The 25,278-nt window shown below is 52.6% G+C and overlaps 1 protein-coding gene, 1 long non-coding RNA gene and 1 pseudogene across 2 annotated transcripts; 2 read left to right on the plus strand and 1 right to left on the minus strand.

Moving 5' to 3' along the window:
* Window positions 1-1,402: 1,402 nt before the first annotated feature.
* LOC132420915 (uncharacterized) lies at window positions 1,403-7,190 on the minus strand. Its single transcript, XR_009518470.1, has 3 exons — window positions 7,048-7,190; window positions 6,420-6,519; window positions 1,403-1,472 (listed from the first exon to the last, which is right to left on the minus strand). It is a non-coding gene; the product is annotated as an uncharacterized lncRNA (long non-coding RNA).
* PIF1 (PIF1 5'-to-3' DNA helicase) lies at window positions 1,403-10,223 on the plus strand. The gene is made up of 11 exons (XM_060005778.1): window positions 1,403-2,458; window positions 3,317-3,659; window positions 3,778-3,931; window positions 4,023-4,137; window positions 4,213-4,319; window positions 5,537-5,676; window positions 6,049-6,155; window positions 6,857-6,944; window positions 7,101-7,246; window positions 7,867-8,058; window positions 8,269-10,223. The coding sequence occupies exons 1-11, from the start codon at window positions 1,814-1,816 to the stop codon at window positions 8,326-8,328; spliced, it is 2,097 nt and encodes a 698-aa protein (XP_059861761.1). The 5' UTR covers window positions 1,403-1,813; the 3' UTR covers window positions 8,329-10,223.
* A 10,774-nt stretch (window positions 10,224-20,997) lies between these two features.
* On the plus strand, window positions 20,998-22,038 carry LOC132420912 (glyceraldehyde-3-phosphate dehydrogenase-like; annotated as a pseudogene).
* Window positions 22,039-25,278: the final 3,240 nt, after the last annotated feature.

Below are 25,278 nucleotides of genomic sequence, written 5' to 3' on the forward strand. Positions count from 1 at the left end.
AGAGTTGTGCAATCATCACATCTTCATCTTTCTCCATTTTTAAATATGAGGAAACAAAGGCTTGAGACATTAAGGAAACTTGCTTAGAGTAACATCTGACTGGCAGGCCTGGGGCAATGCACTGGCTGTCGAGCTGAGATTCCAGTCCAGGGCTGGACTCCCTTCACCAAGTTAGACCAGTCACCTGGGAGCAGTGTGGTGTAGCAGTTAAACTAGCAGGCTTAGACTTGGGTTCAAGGCTTTGTTTTGCTATCTACAAGCTATGTGACATCTGGTAAAACTTCTTGGAGCCTTGGTTTCCTCATTTGAAAAATGGGGGCAATTCAATAAATGAGCAGGCTGACTCACCTGTAAGATGCCTTCTAGCTATGTCATTCCAAGATTTAATGAGGGAGGAAAAAGATAATTAAAAATGAATTCCCTAAGCATTCAGTTCAATGAGAGGGATGCGAATTCCCGAAGACAGCGGCCCACACACTTCCCTTGTACACAGGTCTCAAGAGTTCCTCACTGACGGGTCTCAGACACATGGGAAAGACAAATGCCTAAAATGATGGTTACGGAGACAGATAAGCGTGTAAAGAGCTGTTGGGGGCGGGGTGGGCAGCGACAGCAGTAGGCCATGGGTGTGTGTGTGTGTGTGTGTGTGTGTGCGCGCGCGCGCGGGTTTCGGGGGGTCTGCCCAGAAATGGGCAAAGGTCCAGTGAGTGTAAACAGAGATGAGAGGGATCAGAGGCAGCTCTTCCGCAAGGCCAAGTTCAGCCTTAGTGCGAAGGCTAGAGAGGAGGGAGTGTGCGTTGGAGGTATGGTTCTGAAAGTAAACCTTCAAAGACGCGATTGGTGACACAACACCACGCGCGGCCCCGCTGCAGTCCCCGCCCCCTCCCACCACACCCACTAGTCCGCGCGACTTGGTATGCTCCGCCACCACAATAAGCCTCCTTCCTCCGGCGTGCTATTGGTACAGCCCAAGCCCCGCGAGTTGAAACCCAAAGAAAGACACTCCCGTTGTCACGCCCGGTGTCTCTGATTGGCTGGAAAATTTAAAGATCCGGCCGGTGATAGGGTGATTCTCTACACCCAGTATTTGAAAGTTTCTAGTGTCCCTACTTTTGACTGCATGCCGACCTTGTTCAGCTTGTTCGCCCGAGTGCTGGCGCAAGTGAGTGTTCACCCGATCCTAGAGGTGGGAGGCAGAGCGCCTGCCTCTTCAAGGGGTCCCTGCCGGGAGGGTGCATACGAGTGGGTCAGACGGAGGGTAAACGGAAAGCCGGACGCCAGGGTCCCTCCGCGATTTCCCTAGCCAAATATTTTCTACCCCATCCCACCTTGGAGATGGGAAGCGCCGGGGCTTCAGAATCACACAAGCCCTGACTCCCACCAGCCGTTGTGGCCTCTCTCAGCCTGTTTTCCACTTCGGTACACGGGGAATAGTGAGACCTGCTTGGCTGCATATAAACCAGTGAACGTACCTGGAAGACAGAAGGCACTGATTACATGTCAGTCCCCTGCTTACCTCCACACGTCCCCTGCTTCCTGGGGGGGGGGGGGGGGGAGACTCAGGATTCTCGTGCCCGCCCTGGGTCTCTTGGAAGCAGGCTTCTTTTCTGCTCAGGGGATCCCTTCTGTGGCCCTTGTCGGACAGCCGAGGTTCCGCAACCCTGGGTGTACTTGACGCTGCCCATCCGCCGCTCTGGAAATTATTGTGTAGGAGAGTAATTTCTAAGAGAATTTCCGGTTCGCCCCAGGACCCTTTTACCTTCTCCGTGAACTCTTTGTGTTACCAGTGACAGCCCCGGGACCCTTTGTGGCCATGACCCGTCTCTCCGTCCTGACCTCTATACCACCTGTGATGACCCCTGCGCTCCGGTCTTTTTGCAGACCTGCAGAGTTGGTGGCGATGCTGTCGGGCACCCAGGCAGTGGCAGCGGAATGCGCGGACGCGGAGCTGCGGTGCCGTGTTGCTGTGGAGGAGTTGAGCCCGGGCGGGCAGCCGCGAAGGCGCCAGGCCCTGCGCACCGCGGAGCTGAGACTGGGTCGTAACGAGCGCCGCGAGTTGATGCTGAGTCTGCAGGCGCCCGGGCCCGCGGGGCGGCCGCGGTGCTTTCCCCTGCGCGCCGCGCGCCTCTTCACGCGCTTCGCCGCGTCCGGGCGCAGCACTCTGCGGCTTCCCGCCGACGGCGCTCCCCGGACCGGCGCGGTGCAGCTGCTGCTCTCCGACTGCCCCCCTGACCGCCTGCGCCGCTTCCTGCGCACTCTGCGCCTCAAGCTGGCCGCGGCCCCAGGTCCCGGGCCGGCCTCCGCCCGCACGCAGCTGCTTGGCCCGCGGCCCCGCGACTTCGTCACCATCAGCCCGGTGCAGCCCGAGGAGCTGCGGCGCGCGGCGGCCACCTGGGTCACGGACTCCACGCCGGTGAAGCAGCCCACGGAGCCCCGGTCCGGGGCCAAGCCCAGCACCGTGAGGACAGGAAAGGGGGGACGCCTTGGGGAGTGGGTGTGCCACTGAGACGGAAGAGACCGAGAAAGCCCAAGTGTGGGGGGAAGATGGTGGAGGTATTCGAGATGGCTACTGGTTATCTCAGACGAGATGCTCATCAGACTTATGAGGATGACAGGAATATGGGAATTGTGCATGTTTCTCATGGTGCAATCCCTGAGACTGAGTAAGGAGACTAGGAAAAGGGGGCCCAGGTCACATTAAAAGAGAAAGCAGAGAAGGTGCTTCAGAAGAAAAGTGGGAACTTGGTCGCCCTGGAGGAGGAGAGGAGGTTTTGGAGAGAACGAAGCGGTCAGCTGTGTAGGGGCAGCCAACAGGTCCAATCAGATAGGGGGACAAAGTCTGGTGGGTCTGACAGTGTTCAGGAACTGGAACAAATGGATCACAGACCACAGAGGTTTGAGACAAGCTGGTGAGAAGAAGGAGATGTGGCAAGAAGGTGCCCTGGCTAGGCAGGGTTTTGCTTGGGTGTTTTGAGGCAAGAGAGACACATCTGTGACAGGAAGGGTAGTGAGAAGGAAGGATGGGTAAGAGAACCAGGAGAGTTAGGGAACCCAGGGGAGAAAGCTGAAGGAGAATCTGGACCTGCACACTGGGGTCTTCAGGGCACCAGGAGTCAGTGGAGATCCAGCCTCGGTCCCTTCCTCAAGGAGAGACCTGGACCCCTGTGGTTACTGGCAAGATCTCCAGGTGAACCGAGGCTGCCCAAGGGCTCCAAGGAGAGAAGCCAGCAGAGACATAAAGGGCTACCAGGCCAAGAAGGGAGGGGGCAATGCCTAGGGAATGTGGGGAGGCCCTGAGACAGCCCTATCCCCCCAGGAAGTCCCAAGGTGGCCCCTGCCTGTGAAGAAGCTGAGCTTGCCCCCCACCAAACCAGAGCTTTCCAGGGAACAGGCTGCTGTGCTGAGGGTTGTCCTGAAAGGCCAGAGCATTTTCTTCACTGGGAGTGCAGGTAGTGGGGGGCAGAGTGGGTGTGGGGAGAACAGTGGTGTGCTAGGATGGAGGAGAAGTGGCCCTGACTTTGCCTTCTGCCCAGGGACGGGGAAGTCTTATCTGCTGAAGCGTATCCTGGGCTCACTGCCTCCCACAGGCACTGTGGCCACTGCCAGCACTGGGGTGGCAGCCTGCCACATCGGGGGTACTACCCTCCATGCCTTTGCAGGTAAGTGAGAGCCTCTGGGACTTAAGCTGGGAGCAAGCCAGGCAGGTGGGAAGAGAAGGGAGGTCAGGGTTGAGACAGGGCTGGGATCTCAGCCCAGGCTGAATAGTGTCACTCACAGGCATTGGCTCGGGTCAGGCTCCCCTGGCCCAGTGTGTGGCCCTGGCCCAGCGGCCAGGTGTGCGGCAGGGCTGGCTGAACTGCCAGCGGCTAGTCATTGATGAGATCTCCATGGTGGAAGCGGACCTATTTGATAAGCTGGAGGCCGTGGCCAGGTCAGTATGGGCAGTGAGGACTGGGTTCTGGTGGTCTTCCGTGTGGAACTCGCTCACCCCAGCGCCTAAAGCACCACATGCTCCTCTCCAGAGCTGTCCGGCAGCAGAACAAGCCATTTGGAGGGATCCAGCTCATCATCTGTGGGGACTTCCTGCAGCTGCCGCCTGTAACCAAGGGATCCCAGCCCCCGCAGTTCTGCTTCCAGGTAGCACTCACCCTCTGGCCCTAACCCCCATAGGGGTCTGCTCTGCTCCCTGACGCCCCATCTTGCCCCCACCAGGCCAAGAGCTGGAGGAGATGTGTCCCAGTGACCCTGGAGCTGACTGAGGTGTGGAGGCAGACAGACAAGACCTTCATCTCTCTGCTGCAAGCTGTGCGGCTGGGCAGGTGGGCCCTGGTGAATAGAGAAGGGGCCATGGGATGCGGATCCAAGCGTGGGTCAGAGAGGAGCACAGGAACCCAGAGAAGGGAGAGAAATGCTTCATGGCCCCATTGGGGATGGTCACTCTGTGAGCACTGGGGCCCAGCCTCCCCCAGGGTTGGGTCCCTATCATCCAGCACAGGGCCTGGCACAGTGTACATCTCAGGGAATTATGGGCAGATGGAGACACAAGAGTTATTCAGAGATGTTAACACTCCCATTTTACAGATGCAGAAACTGGGGTTCAAAGAGGTGAAGTGACTTGTCCAAAGTCATGGCTAGTAAGTGGCTGAGCTAGGATTTGAACTCAGGTCTGACTCTAAAACCCAAGTTCCTTCTACTCTTTGAGCCTGTGCGGCCACTTGGTGGGGGAGAGGAGGTTGCAGACGTGATCCCACCCCAGCTAGGACAAAAGGTTGAAATGCTACAGGTACTCTAACTTGGGAGTGGAAAGGAGGCCAGGAGGGCAGAAGATATGGACCGCAGCTGGGTCTTGGGACCCAGGTCAGATTGGGATGGGATGAAGGAAGCACGTGGTGGTGGTGAGGGGCTTTCTATGCCTGGGGACAGGAGGCAGGTAGGAAGGTGCACAGCATACACCAGCAAGTGTGGGGGACAAGAGAAAGGCTGAGTGGCAGAGCAGTGAGAGGTGTTCCCAACTTCTTCCCCCTCCTCTCACTTGAGTTGCTGCAGCACCCAGGCTTCCCTGGAGGAAGGCTTGAAGTGGGGAAAATAGAAACACAGGCTAGATTTTTTTTTTCCCCTAAGGCAGCAGGCAAGGGGCTAGAAAATTGTAGCTTGGAGGCCAATCTGATTATAGGGTACCAGTATTACAGGGTATCAACATCAGAGCCTCACCTCAGTCTCTAAATCTCTGGCCTATGCTCACTCCTCATATCTAACTTCCTCAGGAGAGCGGCTAGCTCCAACCTGGGGGCAGACACAGGGAAGGGTGCCTGCCCATGATCACAGCCAAGCACCACCCCCGTGCTCATTCTCCATGTCTGGGGTCCACGTGAGGAAGGAACAAGTTGGCCAGCTTGGGGAACCAGCAAATCTTGCCCTGGTGCCCCATCCAGTCCCCAAGCCTGGTCCACGGCCTGCTGCATGGGCCGTATCACCCACGTGCCCCGCCTTCCCTGGTGTTCAGGTAGGCTCCGCCCTGATAGCCTGGCCTCTGCAGGTGCTCAGATGAGGTCACCCGCCAGCTCCGGGCCACAGCTGCCCACAGGGTGGGGCGAGATGGGATTGTGGCCACGAGGCTCTGCACCCACCAGGATGATGTGGCCCTTACCAACGAGAGGCAGCTGCAGAAACTACCAGGTGAGCAGGGAGCTGGGGCTGGGCCAGACCAGCTGGGAGAGGCCATCAGGCAGGCATGGCCCCCCAGGCAGCCTGGGCCCTTGGTGTCATTTAGATATCTCAGATATCTCGGTCCCAGCCCCTGTGACCATAAAGTCCCTTACATTTGCAGATGTAATTGTGTCTTTGAGAGATGTGACCTTTCCTGGGTCAAAGTCATTCAGCCAATAAACACTAAAAATGAGACTTGAACCCAGGCCTCTGATTCCAAAGCCCAGCTAGGTTTGAGCTGTGCTCACTACCTCTCTCCATGCCCTGGTCTAATGTGTTTTTTCGGAAATTGAGCCACAAGTCAGTGACTTGTAATCTGTTTGCCCAACTCTCTTTTCCCAGGTGAGGTACACAGCTTTGAGGCCATGGACAGTGACCCTGAGCAAGCCCGGACCCTGGATGCCCAATGTCCCGTTAGCCAGCTCCTTCAGCTAAAGCTGGGGGCTCAGGTGAGTGGGAAGCAGGGCCTAGACCCTGTGAGCATCGGCCTCCCTGATCCTAGCCCCTCTGCACGGGCTGCTCCACAGCCAGAGGGCCCAGATGTGACCATAGCAAACTTCTTCCCTCCTGTTCCCAGTCACCTTCCTGCTTTCCATTTTCCACTGCCCTCCTCTTCCTCCACCTGAAGCTCCAGGCAGTGTTGCTTTAGACAAATCCTTTTCCTTTGCTGAAGCTGGGTTTCCCCATCTCTAAATTCAGAGTAAAATACCTACCGCACTCAGTTGTCTTCTGTAGTGTAGCCTCTACTGTGAGCATCCTCCTTCCTTCCACAATGGTGCGGGTGGGATCCTTTTCTCAGGTTCCAAAGGGCACCTAGGGGGAAATGCAGGCACAGTGGTTGGAAGAGGGCTATCCCTCAAGATTGAGGTCCATACACATTCCCTCTAATAGACATGGTCATTGTGCCCTGTCACCTTATTGTTCTTTACCCCCTCCTTCTGAGGCAAACTGAGCAAATGTCATTCCCCTTTGGCACAAGGGGAAACTGAGACCTAAGGAAATAAAGCAGTTTGTCGCAGGGGCCCCAGCAGACTCAGTGCCCCTCCGTGACAGACCCCAGCCTCAGAGATCTGCCGAAGCGACCCCTGGAGCTGAGGCCAGGCGTAGGGATGCCCTGCTGTCCATGCCTCCAGTTTTCCTTCTCTCGCAGGTGATGCTGGTGAAGAACTTGGCAGTGTCTCGGGGCCTGGTAAATGGTGCCCGAGGGGTAGTAGTTGGGTTTGAAGCCGAGGGGAGAGGTAAGTGATAGGGGAGCAGTCCTACTGCTCGGGTTTGCAGCAGGGCCCTGGGGTTAGTGTGCAGAGGAAAAGGCTAGCATGGAAAGGTGAGGCCTGTCCTCACCTTGGAGCCCTGGAGCGGGACTGAAAGGTGGGACTTCTCCACGCCTCCCTCAGGGCTGCCCCAGGTGCGGTTCCTGTGTGGAGTCACCGAGGTCATCCGTGCAGACCGCTGGATGGTGCAGGCCACTGGGGGCCGGCTTCTCAGCCGGCAGCAGCTGCCCCTCCAGCTGGCCTGGGCCATATCCATCCACAAGAGCCAGGTGAGCGTGGGGACGGGGGCAGGATAGGCCTGGGGCATGTTGAAGGGCGGGGGGGTCTTAGAGGCTTTGTGAGGGTTGAACTTGCCCTGGATGGAAAGTTCCAGACCAGCTGTAGAATAAACCTTTCGTTAGTGCATTTCCCATCCCACTTCCTCTCTCTTTCCTAGACACATACCCTTCCCCTCTGTCATCTCGGGCCCTGCCATTTTCTGAGCCACTATTGGATATGTTAATTTCAACATATTACGACAACTGTGGGAGGTATAGTTGTAATAATTGTTCTTGTTTTACAGAAGAGGAAACCAAGGCTCAGGGAGGTTAAGTAACTTGTCCAAGGTCACACAGCTAGTGCCCTGCAGAGCCAAGATTCATTTCTATGCCTGTCTGACCCAGACCTGAGCTCTTGCCTTTCACCCTTATCCCTCTACTCTTATCTTGGATCTGTATTTCCTGGACACCCCCCTACTCAGACACCCATCATCCTGTCTCTCTGACTCAGAATCTCTGGACTGGGCAAGGAGATCAGGGGCAATAGCTGGGCTGGTGGAGGTGGGGTCAGGTTCCTGGGCACAAGTGAATTCAGCCTGAGCTGGCTCCAGCCCTGTCCCTCCATCCCCCAGGGCATGTCCCTGGATTGCGTGGAGATCTCTCTGGGCCGTGTGTTTGCCAGCGGCCAGGCCTATGTGGCCCTTTCCCGGGCCCGCAGCCTGCAGGGCCTATGTGTGTTGGACTTTGACCCCATGGTGATTCGCTGTGACCCCCGTGTGCTGAACTTCTATGCTACCCTGCGGCAGGACAGGGGCCTCAGCCTGGTAAGAGGGAGTCAGCCAATGGTGGGCCATGTGGCCGTGGGCAGCCTGGGAGCTAGGACAGAGGGAAGGCCAAAGGACCATGGGGAGGGGGTGGCAGAGCCTCCTCTGGCTCCGTTGGCGGCAGGGCTGAGAGGAAGGAGATGCTGGCCCCCAGGCTACGACCCGGGGGTGGCACAAGCCCATGACTGGGTTTCTCTGGCTCTGATATAGGAGTCCCCAGATGATGATGAGGCAGCCTCAGACCAGGAGAACGTGGACCCGAACCTTTGATCTGCAAAGAGAAGACAAAGGGTGGTCTCCCCCTCTTCCTGCTCCCTGGTGGGCCAGGCCCCAGGGGATACCTGGGGGAGGGTAGTGAATGTCCCTTTCTCCCTTCATCAGGGGCTCTCAGTCTCCTGGCAGGGCTCAGGAGAGAGTGCTTCCCATCCATTTGCCAGCTGTGCCTCAGTTTTTCCCCTTGCCCGGGGTGAGCTGCTTCCGGGGTCAGGAGTCGGCAATGGGCCTGCAGCGGTAGCTGGTGTTATAGGACAGAGCTCTCTGCGAGGGGCTGGCCACAGGGCCACACGGTTGTGAATGCCGCTCTCTTTAGGCTGCAGAGAGGAGAGGTGGCAGGTCCTCCAGGAGCAGGAACAGGCTGTAGGGGTCCTGGCAGGGGACTCAGGTCCCAAGCAGAGAAGGGAACCTTGCTGGGGGGGGGGGGGATCTTCACAGCTAGACCCAGCCCAGCACAAGCCAGGGCAAACACCCTCCTGAGCCTAACCTGAGAACATGCACTGCAAACTGTGTGTCTATATCTTACGCTGCTCTTTTGGTGAAGAAGTCGTGTGTAGGAGTATTGAAATGGATGTTCTCAGACTGTATTTATTTTGGACAAATAAACCTGTGAACTGTGTGAGGACTGTGAGTTGAGTCTTATGGTCCCTTTAAGAACCCCTACCTGGGGCACTGGCTGACCCTTTCCGGGGTGCTACCCCTACCCCACCCCGCATACCTGGTCACACAGAGGTGTCTGTTAACGCCTTGATGGCTGAGCTCAGAGCACCCTTATATGAGCTTTTGTTAGTATCACTGGTTATTTGGCAAAGCTGAGTTACCTGAGGTTGGTGACTCATAGCGAATTGCCGTCACCCAGCAGTCTGACGAGGACACACTAGAGAATTCACACGATGGGAAATGGGCCTGTCACAATGTCCAAATGCCGGGGGCCTCGGTTGAAACTTTCTCACTTTGTGCCTTACTGGGGCTCCAGCTTGGATGTTCTGACCATCATAGCTTCAGCTGATATGTAAATTGCTCAGGGGCCCTCATAGGCTGGCAAAGACTATTAAGGTTCACTGCTTATGAATGAAAAGGTTATCAGTTCTGGCTGATAAATACAGGTTATAGTGGAAGCGTGCAGTGGCAGCGCTAGAGAGCAACGGTTAGTTAAATGTAAAATTGCCAATGGTGGGAGAGCTTAAGAAGGCGGAAACCATGCTGGTTGCTAGGGGATGTGAAATCTCGGGTGCTTGAAGGTGTTTGTCTTTGTCTCCCAAAAGCCAGCAGAGGCTCCAGCACACAAAGATTGGGTGCTCAGGGAGTGTCTGCTTAAATGGGGGCTCAGTGCCATGGTGTTTCAGAGGGGCTACAGGGCCTCAGACATTCACGGTGGGCTTCGTGGAGGAGGCACAGCCTGTGGAGAATTTGACTGATGGTTATAGATTGGGGAGAGACCTGGCTTTCCATCCTGGTTTTACCACTCACCAGCTGTGCAACTTTAGGCATGTTACACAACCACTCTGAGAGGGTGTCCTTACCTATAAAGTGCAGGTGGTAGCTGACATCCACATAGGTTTGTTGGGAGAAAGGCCAGCCACATGGCAGGAGGTCAATCAGTAGCTGTTATTAACATTTATGGGACTTCCCTGGTGGCGCAGTGGTTTAGAATCCGCCTGCCAATGCAGGGGACACGGGTTCGAGCCCTGGTCCAGGAAGATCCCACATGCCGCGGAGCAACTAAGCCCGTGCGCCACGACTACTGAGCCCACGTGCCGCAACTACTGAAGCCTGCGCGCCTAGAGCCTGTGCTCCACAACAAGAGAAGCCACTGCAATGAGAACCCTGCGCACCACAACCAAGAGTAGCCCCCACTCGCCGCAACTAGAGAAAGCCCACGTGCAGCAACGAAGACCCAACGCAGCCAAAATAAATAAATAAAATTTATGATGACTAATGGTTATCATCACCGTGGTGTCCGTAGAGCACAGTCCTGCCTGTTCCTACACTGGCTCCTTTGGCAAACAAGATGTGGGGGCTTAGAGGGGTGCCAGCCGGGCCCCCTGGATGACCCCTGCCTGCCTTGCACTTACCACCACCCATCCTGACCCTGAGGAGTCAACTGTTTTTCTGTGGCATGAACCCTTTCCTCTGCCCCAAATACAAGACAGTCTTAGGAGAAGCCAAGCCCATCGGGGTGACCCCACACACACAAGTGGGCAACCATGGGGGCTTTTAAATGCGGTACCATTCAAGGATCAGGGTGTTCCCAAGTCAAGATAACTTGAGCGGGAAAGGAAGGTGGCAGAACAGAAGCCTAGCGCAAAGAACTGATATGAAGCCCAGAAACCCAGGCTTGGGAACCAGTGGGAACCAGGGAGGCTAGTCACTGAAGGTGGAGCTGGGAGCAGCTGGCCAGGAGGACCTCTGCGACCACCCCTGGACAGCGAGCACAGCCACCAGGGAAGGAGTCCTGAGCTACACAGGTGGGCATGTCTCTGGTTGAGCTTGGTCTCCTGCAGAGCCTGCAGCCACTGACAAGAGGCTGAATATGCTCTCAGGGTGCAAGAAGGACCAGGGCTTCTGCCCAGAGATGAATCCCCCATCATCCTCCAGAGCCAGGCTCTTGAAGATGTCTTGGAGATGCAGTTATTTCTTCTGTACACTCTCCTGGGACTCTCCTCTCTGACCCCGCCCCTCAACTTACACTGCTGAGGCATCCCCACCACCTCCAGCCCCTTTCCCTTCCCCAGGGACTGATTTCAGCTTTCCCTGCTCTCAGATGAACTCACCCTGCTTAAAGATGTCTTCCTCCTGAGACCGTCTGGGCACCGGAAAGTCCTGTCCTTAGCAATCCTCTCTCAAGGTGAGGATGCTCTCCTGAAGGCCCCTGGAGGAGGGCAAACATGTTCATAGGAGGGGGAGCTCCAGACATCCCTGCCCCTCAGGCCAGATCATGAGAGTAGACTGCCTCATGAGGGAGGTGTGCAAGGAACCTCCCAGTTCTTTATTTTCTTGGCATCTCATTTAATCTAACTTTAAACCTGAATCCCTGGGGGGTGTAGGGAAACCCCTATCTCAGTCAGGATTGGGGGCTCCCCACCCTCAGGGTCATACAGGCAGGAGTAGGCCTCATAGGAGCAGGCCTCTCAGCTCCAGGGCCTCGTGGTAGCTGCTGACACCCTCAGTGACCAGCATCCACAGGCCATAACTCTGCCCAGGCCCGGGGGCAGGGTGGGGGAGGGCGTTCCCAGAGCCATAACCTCTCTGGGGGCCTCACACCATGCCCTCTGGAACCCTGCATCTCCCTGTGGTACTCCCAGGGGACCCTCTGATCACTGGACCCTCCCCTGTCTTGGAGACCTTCCTCTCTGATTCTCCTTACCCCCAACGTAATCCCCTCAAGGAAGTGGACCTAGGATGCAAAAGCCAGGAAACACTGTGTCCTCAGATAGCTTCCAGATTTGAGACAAAGAAGCCTGGTGACCCCACTTAGAATTTGGGGGCGGGGTGGAGGGATAAGGACCGACAGAACCAAGAAAACATCCTCAGTAATATCCTGTCACACTGGGATAAAGGAGACCTCCTGCCCGTCTTGTGCGTTCATTTATTCATTCATTCATTTCACAAATATTTATCCAGGTGCTGGCTAGACACTGGAGACCCCACAGTAGCAAGAGACCTGGCTTAGATGTCTTTGTGCACCAAAGCACTGAGCACAATTACTTTAGAAAGGAGACACTTCATAAAATGTTTGATATTTAAAGAATTCAGGGACAGTGCCATCCCCTGAGAGGTGGGGATTTTTACTCCCATTTTGCAGAGGAGGTAGCTGAGGCCTGGGGAGCTGGGCAGTGGCAGAGCTGGAACGGGAACCCTGCGCACTCCACTTGGTGTTCACGGAGCTGTCCAAAGGGAGTAAGAGGTGGGGCTGAGACAGAGGGACTGGTGGAGGGCCCACCTTCACCCTACCCTCAGTCGGAGGCATGGGGAGGGTTTAGCGAGGCATGAGCTGCTCCTTTCTGAGATCCTGGCACAGTTTGCTCACCCCTACTGGGCCAATGGTGGTGCTCAGACCGCTGCATCCCAGAGTAGTGGGCCTCCTGCTCCCCAAGCACCACACACCAGACACCACTAGGTGGCGCCAAGTTGTCAGTCGGTCTCTGCCCAGAGACCTGTCGGGTCCTTTGTCTTCCAGTCTCTGTGCCTGGGTGGGCCACCTCAGGAGCTGGGGCGGCCAGTAGGCATAGGGAAGCTTCTTTGTTGAGAAGCTAGTACCAGGTATCTGTTGAGTGTCTCATGGTTTGAGTTCATTAGCCCCCTTGTTTTTCCACAATAACCCCAAGAGGAGAGTGGGACATTATCCCCACCTTATGGGGAAATGAAACTAATCCCCTGTAAGGTTAGGTGACTTGGCCAAGGTCACACTGCAGGCTGGGTCTGGAACCCAAGTCCCAGGGTCCTGGGATATTTGCAAGGTCAGCAGAGGGCACTGAAGCCAGATACTGGCTCCACAACTTGCTGTGTAACCTTGGACATGCTGCCTAAAACCTCAGCCCAAATTTCATCATTAGCCATGGAGTTAGGACAGGTAAAGAGCTGGGGTGGGGGCAGGCATGTGGTAAACCCTCATGGTTAGTTCCTATTGGCCTTTATTGCACTTACCTGAAGAGGCCACCCTGCAACCCTCCTCATCTCTCCCTCCCCCTGTCCCCCAGCCTCTAGGGTGGCCAGAGAATAACAAAGAGAATTAGCAGGAGCCCAGAGTAAACTCTCTTTCAGTCTTCCCTCCTGGAGGACCCAGGCTGTGCCCAGCCTCTAAGGGGAAGGGGAGAATGAGGTCTTGTCCCCTCTCCTTCCCAAAACAAACTTGAGTCCCAGCCCTGGTCGGTGACTGTGTGTATCATAACTGCCCCTCTTCTTGCCTCTGTCCACCTTCTTATCTGAGCATCTTTGATGACTCTATGAGGGGGATCTTTAGACCTAGTTTACAGAGGAGGCTCACAGAAGGTGGGCAGCTCAAGGTCACAGGGCTGTAAATGGCAGAGCCAGGATGGCACCCAGGTGTCTGAAGCCTCACCTTGGTGTTCAGGACCTTTGCAAAAAGGAGGAAGCAGGCGCTGCTTCCTTTCCCCTAGCTTTGTTCCTGAAACCCCACACTCAAGACTCCATTTCTTTAGGATTCCAAGAGCATCACCTGCTGAGACATAAATGGCTGGGAGGGGATGAGATGGAAGGGGAGGGGCTTGGTAGGAGACCCTGAATGGGGCAGTGAACCCGGGTGCCAGACTAGCCCTGCGGGGAGGAGGCTGATAGTCAGCCCACCTTCCACTCCTTGGACTCCCACCACCTCCAGCTCCCTCCTGCAGCCTCGCAGCCTCCCGGCAGATGCCCGCGCCAGGGGTGCCCCCTCACTCCCCTCCCCCAGCTGGTGTTGGGTTCAGTAAGCAGAGCCCCAGCTCACCTGGGAAGGTGTCGAGTGAGGAGGGCGTCCAGTTACAAGCTGGGGCTGGGAGGGCAAGCAGGGGCAACCCAGGGGCAGGAGCCAAAGGCCTGGGACCTGGTGGTGGGGGTAGGTGTCAGGGGAAGGCCTCAGGACCTACCCCCCAACCCTGCAGGGGCCTCCTCCCTGCTGCTGGAGGCCCCAGCTCCTGGGGACTGAAGCAGAAAGACCATGGCATCCTCCTCAGATGCCACCTGGCAACTAGCACACCCGTCAGCTAGGCCTCAGTTTCCCCATCCTCAGAATGGGGGTAGGGTGAGAATAAGCCCCGTGTAACCGATCCACCACAGCCCAGGACTAATCTGGGTAAACTGTGAAGGGCTGTGCACACCCTTAGGGAGGGTGTTCTCTCTGTTCAGCTCCAGTCCTTTCTCTCCAACACCCAGGGTGGCCTCCTCCCCCGCCCTGCACCCTGGGCCCTGGCACTGCACTCCATGCCTATTTAAGGCAAATCTCCTGATCTCCTTTTAAATAACATTCACTCCTTGTTGTGGAACAGACAAGCAGGGCCTGAGCTTAGAAAAAGGGGAGGGAGTTGCAAATATCCCATCAGGGAGTGGGGGGAACACAGTGGTGAAGCAGGTATGGGAGGGTCCTTGCACTCCCTACCCCAGCCTCCCATTTGGTCCCCTCACTGCACAGGCCCTGGATTGGCTCCAACCCCTTTAGAGGGACTGGGGCACTCCCAGAAGGCTTCCTGTCAGTGTTCAAAGCCCCAGGGACTGTGGTGGTGTGGGAGACTGAGGAATAATGCCACTCCCAAGGCCTGGGGGGTGGCGTGCTTGGGTGAAGAAGTGGCATTTGACCAGCAAGGGGAGTGGGAGGGTCTGGGGTAAGACTGACATCTGATCTCACAGCCTGCCAGTAAGGATGAAACAACTGCTATTCCCTTCTAGAATCAGAGGCTCAGAGAGGCCAAGAGACCAGCCCAGGGCCACGCAACTAGTGAGTGGAAAGGTCTGAAATCTAGGCCTCGCTCTGCTCCAAATTTATGCTTTCTGCCCCTCCATGCCAGGTCTCCTTGTGTCTGGGGCTGTATGTGACACCAGGCAGTGACTCATCAGGGACCAGGCATCATTCAAAGTCCCCCACACGGGACTTCCCTGGTGGCACAGTGGTCCGGAATCCACCTACCAATGCAGGGGACATGGGTTCGAGCCCTGGTCCGGGAAGATCCCACATGCCACGGAGCAACTAAGCCCGTGCGCCACAACTACTGAGCCTGCGCTGCAGAGCCCGCGAGCCACAACTACTGATACCCGTGTGCCTAGAGCCCGTGCTCCACAACAAGAGAAGCCACTGCAATGAGAAGCCCGCGCACCGCAACGAAGAGTAGCCCCTGCTCACTGCAACTAGAGAAAGCCCGCGTGCAGCAACGAAGACTCAACGCAGCCAAAAATAAATAAATAAAAAATAAATTTAAAAAAACGAAAACAAAAACCAAGTCCCCCCCACACTCTTCCTGCCTGCATAGCTCTCAGGCAGGGACCCTGACTCCTTTGCTTCTGCCTCCCTCTTCTTTTCTCCAGGCCAACCACACCTCTCCTTCCCCTCCTCCCAGGTTCCTGGCCCAGGCATCCCCCTGCTTCTGGCCTGGCCCCCAGATTAGCTCACCTTAACTTGGTCACGTACTCAGAAACTTACAGCCAGAAAGTGGCATGTCCCACACTCCTCCGAAGGAGTGAAGCAGCGAGGCTAGGCTCCTTCCCACTGCAGGACCCCCCGCAGGGCCCTTCCCAGCCACTCTGTTCCTCCCCCTTGAGGCCCGGAGGCCCTCCCTCTCCCGCTTCCTTCTCTTCCTCTTTCCCCCAGGTGTCCTGGCCGCCTCCGCAGCCTCCCATCTCAGAGTGGCTAATCCCCCTGTGGTCCTCACATGACGGAGACGCCCTCTTTGGGGTTCAAAAGGAGAGGGTCAGGGATCCTTTACAGATCATGTTGCCTCCCCAGGCATGTAAGCCCCAAGAGGCCAGCCCCACCCGCGTGTCAGTGTCATGCTGGACTAGGGGGTGGGGGACCAGAGTGAGGAAGAAGCCCTAGCCTTGTCTTCCTCTGGGCACATAGAGCAGATAGGGGCCAATGTGGTCAGCTGGTCCAATGGCCTCATTTCACAGATGAGCAACTGTGGCCCAGGGAAGAGGAGGAGAGGCCCCGGGGGCTCACAGTGAGACAGAAGCTGAGCTGGGTCTTACTGGGACCCCTGGTAACCTCAGGTGGGGCTTGATCCCAGGGGAAGAAGGGTCAATTATAGGAGGAAACTCGGCTCAGTGTTTAAGCGGGGTGGGGTGTCCTTGAACCTTTCAGGGTCCTTCTAGCTTGGTTCTACCTTTTACCTCTTGTTTGCCCTTGCACAATCTCCTTTCCCTCTTTGGGCCTCAGTTTTCTTGTGTAAAACAAGTGGGTTGGGTAGATGGTCTTTAAGATTCCTTACTGTTTACATCTTCTGCACCTCCCATCAGCCCAGCCCCATCGCCCAGGCCTTTCCAGCTCTCGCGCAGGCCCAGGTCTGCCTCATAGCCCCTCAAGATTGCTCCAACAGGGAATTCCCTGTGGTTGGGACTCGGCACTTCCACGGCAGGGGGTGCGGGTTCGATCCCTAGTCGGGGAACTAAGATCCCGCATGCTGTGCGGCACAGCCAAAAAAAAAAAACATTGCTCCAACAGCCTCTACACTGTCTCTAGCCTCCGCTCTCGTCCCCTGCAATAAGCTGCCCCAGACGTTGCCCAGGTAACCTACTGATGCTTAGGAATCTCCCATGGCCCTCCACGGCCTCCCTAAGAATAATCCAACTCATCACCTGGCATTCAGCACATCCCACCCGCAGCCTTGGACCCTGGGCTCAGTTTCTTCATCTACCAAGCACTAACGACCCCTCACTTAGGGACTGTGGTGTAGACACATAGCAGGGCACAGGCCAGGAGCCCAGGAAAGGTGGGATGGCCTGAGTGGCACTCAGGGCTTCTCTGTGCTGAAAAGGCTGCCCATCCCACCCCCACTCCTTCATCCAAATTGGTGAGGTGCTCCAAGGCTGATTCAAGCTCCGTCCCCTCCTAGAGAGGCCAGGCCCCCTGGGTGGCCCCATCGGAGTGACCTTGCCCATGTGGAGCTCCCACGGGCCAGATTCACTCGCCTGCCTGTATCTGCAGCTCCCGCCATCCTGTGGGGAAGGTACAACTGGCCGCTCCTGGAGAACCAGCTGGCAGGCACTTGCTGAGTGAACCCTTGGGTCTGTGGGTTCCTGCCCAAACCCCTCTCCTTCCCCCAGGGCGGTGTTTTTTTGTTTGTTTTTTGTTTTTTGCGGTACGCGGACCTCTCACTGTTGTGGCCTCTCCCGTTGCGGAGCACAGGCTCCGGGCGCGCAGACTCAGCGGCCATGGCTCACGGGCCCAGCCGCTCCGCGGCATGTGGGATCTTCCCGGACCAGGGCACGAACCCGTGTCCCCTGCATCGGCAGGCGGACTCTCAACCACTGCGCCACCAGGGAAGCCCCAGGGCGGTGTTTTTAACATGGGATTTTCTTTGACTCTCAGAGACTTCCTCACTCCCAGCTCCACAAGCTCATAGCTGGGCCTCGGGGCAGACTCTCAGCTGGAGGTTTTAGACCCTGTCTTGCCCTGATCCAGTGACTGGCCAAATGGACTCTCAGAAGCCTTCCCCAAAGGCCCAGGAAGGAGTAGCTGGCAGGAAATACCACTTATTAGAAGAGAATGCTAAGGGAAGAGAAGCCAGGACCTAGAAGCTTGGAGACCTCCCACCCTGGGGTTTGAACACTGCTTCAGCCACTTACTAGTTTCAGGGTCTTGGGAAAATTACCTAATGTCTCTGAGCCTCAGTTTCCTCATTGGGAAATAATAACAACTATTTCATCCTATGATGAGAGAATTAGATGATGCACGCAAAGTGCTGAGCTCACGGCCTGACACCTCGTAAATGCTCAAAAGATGGTAGCTATGATCCTTATTGAGGACAGATGGATCAAGGCCCCCAGCTGAGGGGGTGCAGGCTGTTGGCTGTTCAGCCAGAGGTAGGCAGCTGGTTAGTAGCTAGAATACAAACACAAAGTCCCAAGCCTGGTGCTAAGCAGTCTACATACATCATCTCATTTAAACAGTCCCTTCCTCTCTCAAAAGTAGGGGAAATTTCCTAAGGCTCAGTGAGTACTTGTAGAAGGTCTGCAGTTTACAAAGTACTGTTTACTTTATAGAGCCAACCTCTCACCCTGTGAGCATTCTAATAGTTGTCAACGGTCACACGACTAGATCTGGGACTAGAACCAGGGGACGGCTCCATCTTTCCCCAGAGGCTGGTGGCAGACACTCTGAGGGGCTTGGTGAGGCCTGAAATCCCCACCCAGGGCCTAGGGTGGGACAGGGGCTTTGAAGACAACAGTGTCATGTCTGGCTCCTGCCCAGCATCTGGTTCTGTGCTGGGCGGAGACCTGGGTCTGCAACTCATCAGCCCCACCTGTCAGCCCTCCCAGGCAGGCACGTGGGGCCTTCGGTTATCACTAAGGAGAGCGCGGCTGAGGGGGGCCTCAGTTCAGGGGCCTGGTCTCCCTTCCTTGCTGGGCACCTTCAGGCAGGGAGCTGTGTTCCCACCGGCCAAGCACCTCCAAGTTGACTGGGCTCTGTGATATGACAGGTACCCTGAAATATGCAAAGACCGCACTCATTCAATAAATATTTATTGAACACTGACAGTGTGCCTGGCCCTGAGCTGGCTGTGGGGTATTGGACAAAAATTCCCGCCTACATTCTAGTAAAAGAAGCTGTAAAGGAAAGCATAAGTGTGGTGGAAACAAAAGAGAGCAATTAGCTTTACACAGGTTAGTCTGAGAAGGCCTTTGAGCTGAGGGAGGGAAGTACAGCTAGAAAGAGCATTCTAGACAGAGAAGAGGGCCCACGCAAAGGCCCTGAGACAGGAAAATTTGGAGTGTTTGGAGATGAGCAAGCCTGCCGTGAGGTGGGCACACAGCGAGCTTGCCCTCAGTACATGCCAGCTGAACAAATCAACCAAAGCTCATAAGGATTTCTGCATCCAGCTGAGACGGAGTAACAGGGACTGGATTTACATCCCCACCTAAGACAACTAAAATACCCCGCAAAATATATGCAACGGTGGTTCTCAAGACATCGGGTGCCAGACAGGGAAAAATAGTGACTTCTGGGAGTAAGGACACAAATGAGGTGAGCCCTATAAGTGCCCCACCTCACTGCCTGAAGAAAGTTTCCAGACCAGAGCGCAGCGAGAGGAAGGCAGGTGAAGTCTGGCAGCCTCCCCACACTGAGAAGACACTGAAAAGCTGGGAGTACGGAACACAAGGCAGAGAACCAAAAGGGCCAGAGCTGCACACAGAGAACTCTAGAGCTCTACACAGGGTACCTCTGCAGTCATTCTGCTCAGTGCACGCATGTGAGGAAACCACCAGAAAGCACGGTGCGCACCACCCAAAAGGATGAGAGAGGATAATCCTTGGAGCTCACAGAGAGCTGCGAATAGTGCTGGTTCCCACAAACCAGAGGAGAAACCACACAATTAACGGGACACTGAGTAGAGCCAGCGTCGGAAGAAGTTTTGGTTCGGAAGTGGGAAAAAACTAGACACTGCTCTGGCCCCCGCTAACAAAAGTAAGATCTGAAAGGACCAAACTGTTTTCAAGTAACTTTAGCACGCCAGGACAAAGCTCAAGGACATTTATAAGAATACACACACACAGGGCTTCCCTGGTGGCGCAGTGGTTGGGGGTCCACCTGCCGGTGCAGGGGGCGCGGGTTCGTGCCCCGGTCTGGGAGGATCCTGCGTGCCACGGAGTGGCTGGGCCCGTGGGCCATGGCCGCTGAGCCTGCGCGTCTGGAGCCTGTGCTCCGCGCGTGGGGGCTGGGGGGTGGGGGGTGGCGGCAGCAGTGAGGGGCCCGCGAACCGCAAAAAAAAAAAAAAAGAATACACACACACACACACACACACAAATCCAGTAATTGATAAAATAAAATTCTTAATGCCTGGCAACCAATAAAAATTAGCAGGTAAAAAAGAAACAGGAAAATATGACTCATAATGAAAAGAAAAACCAATCAATTGAAACCTACCTAGAAATTACCCAGATGATAGAGTTATTACAGACTTTTTTTTTTTTTTTTTTTTTTGGCTGCACAGCATGCAGGATCTTAGTTCCCCAACCAGGGATCAAACCCATTCTCCCTACAGTGGAAGCACAGAGTCTTAACCACTGGATCGCCAGGGAAGTCCCTATCACAGACATTAAAACAGTTATTCTAACTATATTCCATATGTTCAAGAAGATAAAGAAAAGACTGACCATGTTAAATAGAGATATAGAAGGTATTTTTTAAAAGATCCAAGTTGAAATTATGAAAACTATAATGTCTGAGATAAAAATACACTAGCTGGATTAATAGAACACTAGACATGGCAGAAGATTAGTGAATTTTAATACATAGTAATAGAAACTATCCAAAATAAAACACCTAGAGAAAAAAGGCTAATAATAATAATAATAACATGGCATCAGTGAGCTGTGAGATGACTTCAAGCGACCTAATATTACTATATATGTAACCTGAAGAAAGAGACAGGAAAAAATATTTGAAGGAAAAAATTAACTGAAACATTTCTAAATTTGATAAAAACGATAAATCCATAGATCTAAGATAATTAACCCCAAGCACTATAAACATAAAGAAACTATACCAGGCCCTCTGGTCTTCCCCATCCAACAGAAAGCACAAGAGAGACCAAGATTGAACCTGGGCCCTCGGCAGTGAAAGCACAGAGTCCTAACCACTGGACCACCAGGAAATTCCCAAGACAGCTGCATCTTCTTGTGCAGTGCCAGCCGTGTCACTGAGACAGGATGGTGAAGGCTGGAGTAAACGAATACAGCTGTATTGGGTGCCTGGTCACCAGGACTACTTTTTTTTTTTAATAAATTAATTAATTAATTTATTTTTGGCTGCTTTGGGTCTTTGTTCCTGTGCGTGGGCTTTCTCTAGTTGTGGCGAGTGGGGCCTTCTCTTGTTGCAGAGCATGGGCTCCAGGCGCTCGGGCTTCAGTAGTTGTGGCGCACGGGCTTAGCTGCTCCTTGGCATGTGGGATCTTCCCGGACCAGGGCTTGAACCTGTGTCCCCTGCATTAGCAGGCGGATTCCCAACCACTGAGCCACCAGGGAAGTCCCACCAGGACTACTTTTAACTCTGGCAAAGTAGATAATGTCTCCATCAATGACCCCTTCATTGACCTCAACTACATGGTCAACATGTTCCAGTATGATTCCACCCATGGCAAATTCAATGGCAGAAAGATGAGAATGGGAAGCTTGTCATCAATGGAAGGCTCATCTCCATCTTTCAGGAGTAAGATCCCACCAACATCAAATAGGATAACACTGGTGCCAAATATGTTGTGGAGTCCACTGGTGTCTTCATTATCATGGAGAAGGCTGGGGCTCATTTTAAGGGTGGAGCCAGAAGGGTCATCATTTCTGCTCCTTCTGCTGATGCCCCCATGTATGTCATGGGCATGAACCATGAGAAATATGACAACTCACTCAAGATTGTCAGCAATGCCTACTGCATCACCAATTGCTTGCCCCCGCTCCCCTCAGCCAACATCATTCATGACAACTTTGGCATCATGGAGAGACTCACACCCACAGTCTATGCCATCACTGCCCCCCAGAAGACAGTGGATAGCTCCTCTGGGAAGCTGTGGTGTGATGGTCATGGGGCTGCCCAGCACATTATCCCAGCTTCTACTGGTGCTGCCAAGGCTGTAGGCAAGGTCATACCTGAGCTGAACGGGAAGCTCACTGGCGTGGCCTCTCATGTCCCCACCCACAGTGTGTTGGTTCTGGATCTGACCTCCATTTGGAGAAAGCTGCCAAATGCGATGACATCAAGAAGGTGGTAAAGCAGGTATCAAAGGGTCGGTTAAGGGCATCCTGGGCTACATTAAGGACCAGATTGTCTCCTGAGTCTTTAACAGTGACACCCACTCTTCCACCTTTGATGCTAGGGCTGGCACTGCTCTCAATGACCACTTTATCAAGCTCATTTTCTGGTATGACAATGAATCTGACTATAGCAACAGGGTGATGAACCTTATGGTCCACATGGCCTCCAAGGAGTAAGAGTCCCTAGACCATCAGCCCTACTAAGAACGCGAGAGGAAGAGAGAGGTCCTCAGCTGCTGGGGAGTCCTTGCCTCAGCTCAGTCTCCCAAAACTCTGAGAATCTCTCGTTCTTGACAGTTTCCAAGAACAAGAAACTGTGACCCCATCAGAGTTGGGGCTCTCCCAAGCCCTACTTTGGAGGACCCCTATTTTGTCATGTACCATCAATAAAGTACTCTCTACTCAACCAAGAAAAAAAAAGAAAAAGGAAAAAAAAACTATACCAAAGTATATCAAAATTGTTTTTAAAAAGTGATAAGGAGAATTCTCAACCTTTCTGTGGTTTGGGGTTGCTGTCTGCCTCATAAAGCAAAGTAGAGGGTTTGTCTTCTGGGAAGACAAAAGTCGTCTTTTCCTCTGAAAAAGGCTCTTACATAGTTGGCTTTGGCATCTTCCAGGAATAAGAGGGCAGGGATGGAGGCCTCATGAGTCTGGGATTTCAGTTGGGATAGAGAGAGAAGACAGTGGTTATAACCAGAAAGTCAGAGTTGGGTGTCATTACCTCCAGAACTCATCACTATTAACTCAGCCTGGACTTCATAAGTCATAGAAGTGGATTCCTTAATAAAATACTAGTTTCCAAAAAAAAAAAAAAAGTGATAAAGAGAAAGACTTAAAAGCAGCCTAAGAAAAAAAGACACACTACATACAAACAGACAAAAATAAGGATAGCAGATTTTTTTTTGTCAGAAACAATGCAAATGTACCTGTTATACCTGGGTTAATACTTCTGGGAAAGTCGAAACTCAGTTACGTAACAGTATTGAGCAAACTTGACTTAAGAAGATGACTCTTTCAATAGGGTCTTTCTTTGACTTATTTGATTCTGATTGGTTTGGGTCTTGGGGACCATGGCTTCAAAGTACACTCCAAACACTGGGAATTCTCCTGCTTATGGTTATCATAAAAATCCCCCTGGTGCATTATATTCTCTCAAAAGCTTTGAAATGCGTGTTCACAGCTGTTAAATGTCAAGCAAATGATCTCCCTAAGACTGGGATGTCAGAAAAGGAACAAGGAGAATGACCACTTTAAGGATTAGGAAACGGGAACCATGACCTATGAATGTCACAGGGATTAAACAAAACATTATGATCTGTGGATACCACACCAAGCATCCATAGATACGTAGCTCAGAGTGGCACTAATACCTTAAATTTTGATCACATCTCTCAGGGTGAGAGTTTGATCAAAAGGGGGGAATTGTTAAAAAGAAGTAACAAGCCCAAAATGGAGTTATTTGCCCCCAGGACAGCAAACCAAGACTTCATTGTACTTTCAACCTCTCCCAGGAATGTGGTTTTTAAATAAATACCTTAAATTTCCTAATTAGCACTAATCAGTGAGGCAATCTGCATAATGAGACCCCCCCACCCCACCCTTCCTTTCCCGGCCAAAGAAGATGACCTGGCCTGAAACAATTCTTTTTTTCATTTTGCTAGTAACCTCCTTGCCCCACCGTCCTTTTGCCTCTAAAAGCCTTCCCCTCTGGGCCTCCTTCTAGTTCCTAGACAGAATGCTACCTGACTCATGAATCACCTAATAAAGACAATTAGACCTTCAAAAAGATACATAGTGGCTGAATGGATAAAAAGCCAAGATCTGTTGTCTACCAGAAACTCACTTTAGATTCAAGGACACACATAGGCTGAAAGTGAAGTGATGAAAAAAGATATTTCATGCAAATGTTAACCAAAACAAAGCAGAAGTGCCTATATTTAAAGCACACAAAGCTGACTTTTAGCCAGAAACTGTCACTAGAGACAAAGAAGATCATTACGTAATGATAAAAGGGTCATTCAATAGGAAGATAGAGCAATTGTAAACATATATGCACCCAGCATCAAATCACCAAAGTATGTAAATCAAATAGTGGCAGATCTGAAAGGAGAAATTGAGAGAAACACAATAATAGTAGGAGACTTTAATACAGGACTTGCAATAATGGATAAAACATTGAGGACTTCCCTGGTGGCACAGTGGTTAAGAATTCACCTGCCAATGCAGGGGATGCGGGTTCGAGCCCTGGTCTAGGAAGATCCCACATGCCACGGAGCAACTAAGCCCGTGTGCCACAACTAAGCCCATGCTCTGCAACAAGAGAAGCCACCGCAATGAGAAGCCGGCGCACCACAATGAAGAGTAGCCCCCGCTTGCCGCAACTAGAGAAAGCCCGCGCACAGCAACAAAGACCCAATGCAGCCAAAAATTAATAAATAAATAAAATCTACGTTTTAAAAAAACAAAAACAAAAAACATTGAGACAGAAATCAATTTAAAACATCTGTGGATCTGGACAACATTATAAAAAAAGGATCTAAAAGATATATACAAAACTTTTTGCCCAATAGCAGAATAATTTACATTTTTCTCAAGCAATCACAGAACTTTCTCCAGGATAGATGACATGTATGTCACAGTAGAGTCTTAATGAATTGAAGAATATGGAAATCACACCAAGATTTTCTGAACAAAATGAAACTAGAAATCAACTGAATCACAAAAATAGGAGAATCCACAAATATGTGGAAACTAAGTAACACAATCTTAACCACTGAGTCAAAAAGGAAATCAAGAGAATTGGTGACCACAAAATTTGAATTTGAGAATATATATAACTAACCTCTTCTTTCCAAGTTTTTCAAGTGAAACTAGGCTCATCGCAAGGCAAGTAATATCCATGATTTATGACTTATTAACTGTGACTAAAGGCAAATTATACTCCTACATAAAACTTAAGTATCTCTCATGTGAAACATTTACTAACCTCTTAGGAGTATTGATTTATAAAATGAGAAGGAAAGAAAAAAGAAACAATGCAAGCAAGAAGACAGTGGAGCCAAGTCTTTAAAATACAGAAAGGAAAAATAAATATCAACCTAAAATGTTTTACCCAGGAAAAATAACTTTCAGAAATGAAAACTAACCCACATGGGATAAAATTGAGATCAATGACAAGAAGAAATTTAGAAAATTCACAGATATGTAGAAATTAAGCAACAACTCTGAAATCACAGCAGAAATCACACACACAAAAAAAGAAAACAAAACAATACAAAACAAGAAAATAAAGAAGAAATCACAAGGGAAGTTAGAAAATACCTTGAAATAAATGAAAATGAATACACAACATACCAAAACTTATGGGATGCAGCTATACCAGTGCTTAGAGGGACATTTATAGCTGTAAATACCTATATTATAAAACAAGAAAGATTTCAAATCAATAACCTAACCTTCCACCTTAAGATACTGGAAAAGGAAGAGCAAACTAAG

This window comes from Delphinus delphis, chromosome 2 (assembly GCF_949987515.2).
Source record: "Delphinus delphis chromosome 2, mDelDel1.2, whole genome shotgun sequence".
NCBI classification, from domain to species: domain Eukaryota; kingdom Metazoa; phylum Chordata; class Mammalia; order Artiodactyla; family Delphinidae; genus Delphinus; species Delphinus delphis.

Coding starts and splice junctions, on each gene's coding strand:
- PIF1 (XM_060005778.1), top strand. CDS start 1,814: ATGACCCGTCTCTCCGTCCTGACCTCTATACCACCTGTGATGACCCCT. Junction 3,660..3,777: donor TACCCTCCATGCCTTTGCAG/GTAAGTGAGAGC, acceptor TGTCACTCACAG/GCATTGGCTCGGGTCAGGCT. Junction 6,156..6,856: donor AGCTAAAGCTGGGGGCTCAG/GTGAGTGGGAAG, acceptor CTTCTCTCGCAG/GTGATGCTGGTGAAGAACTT.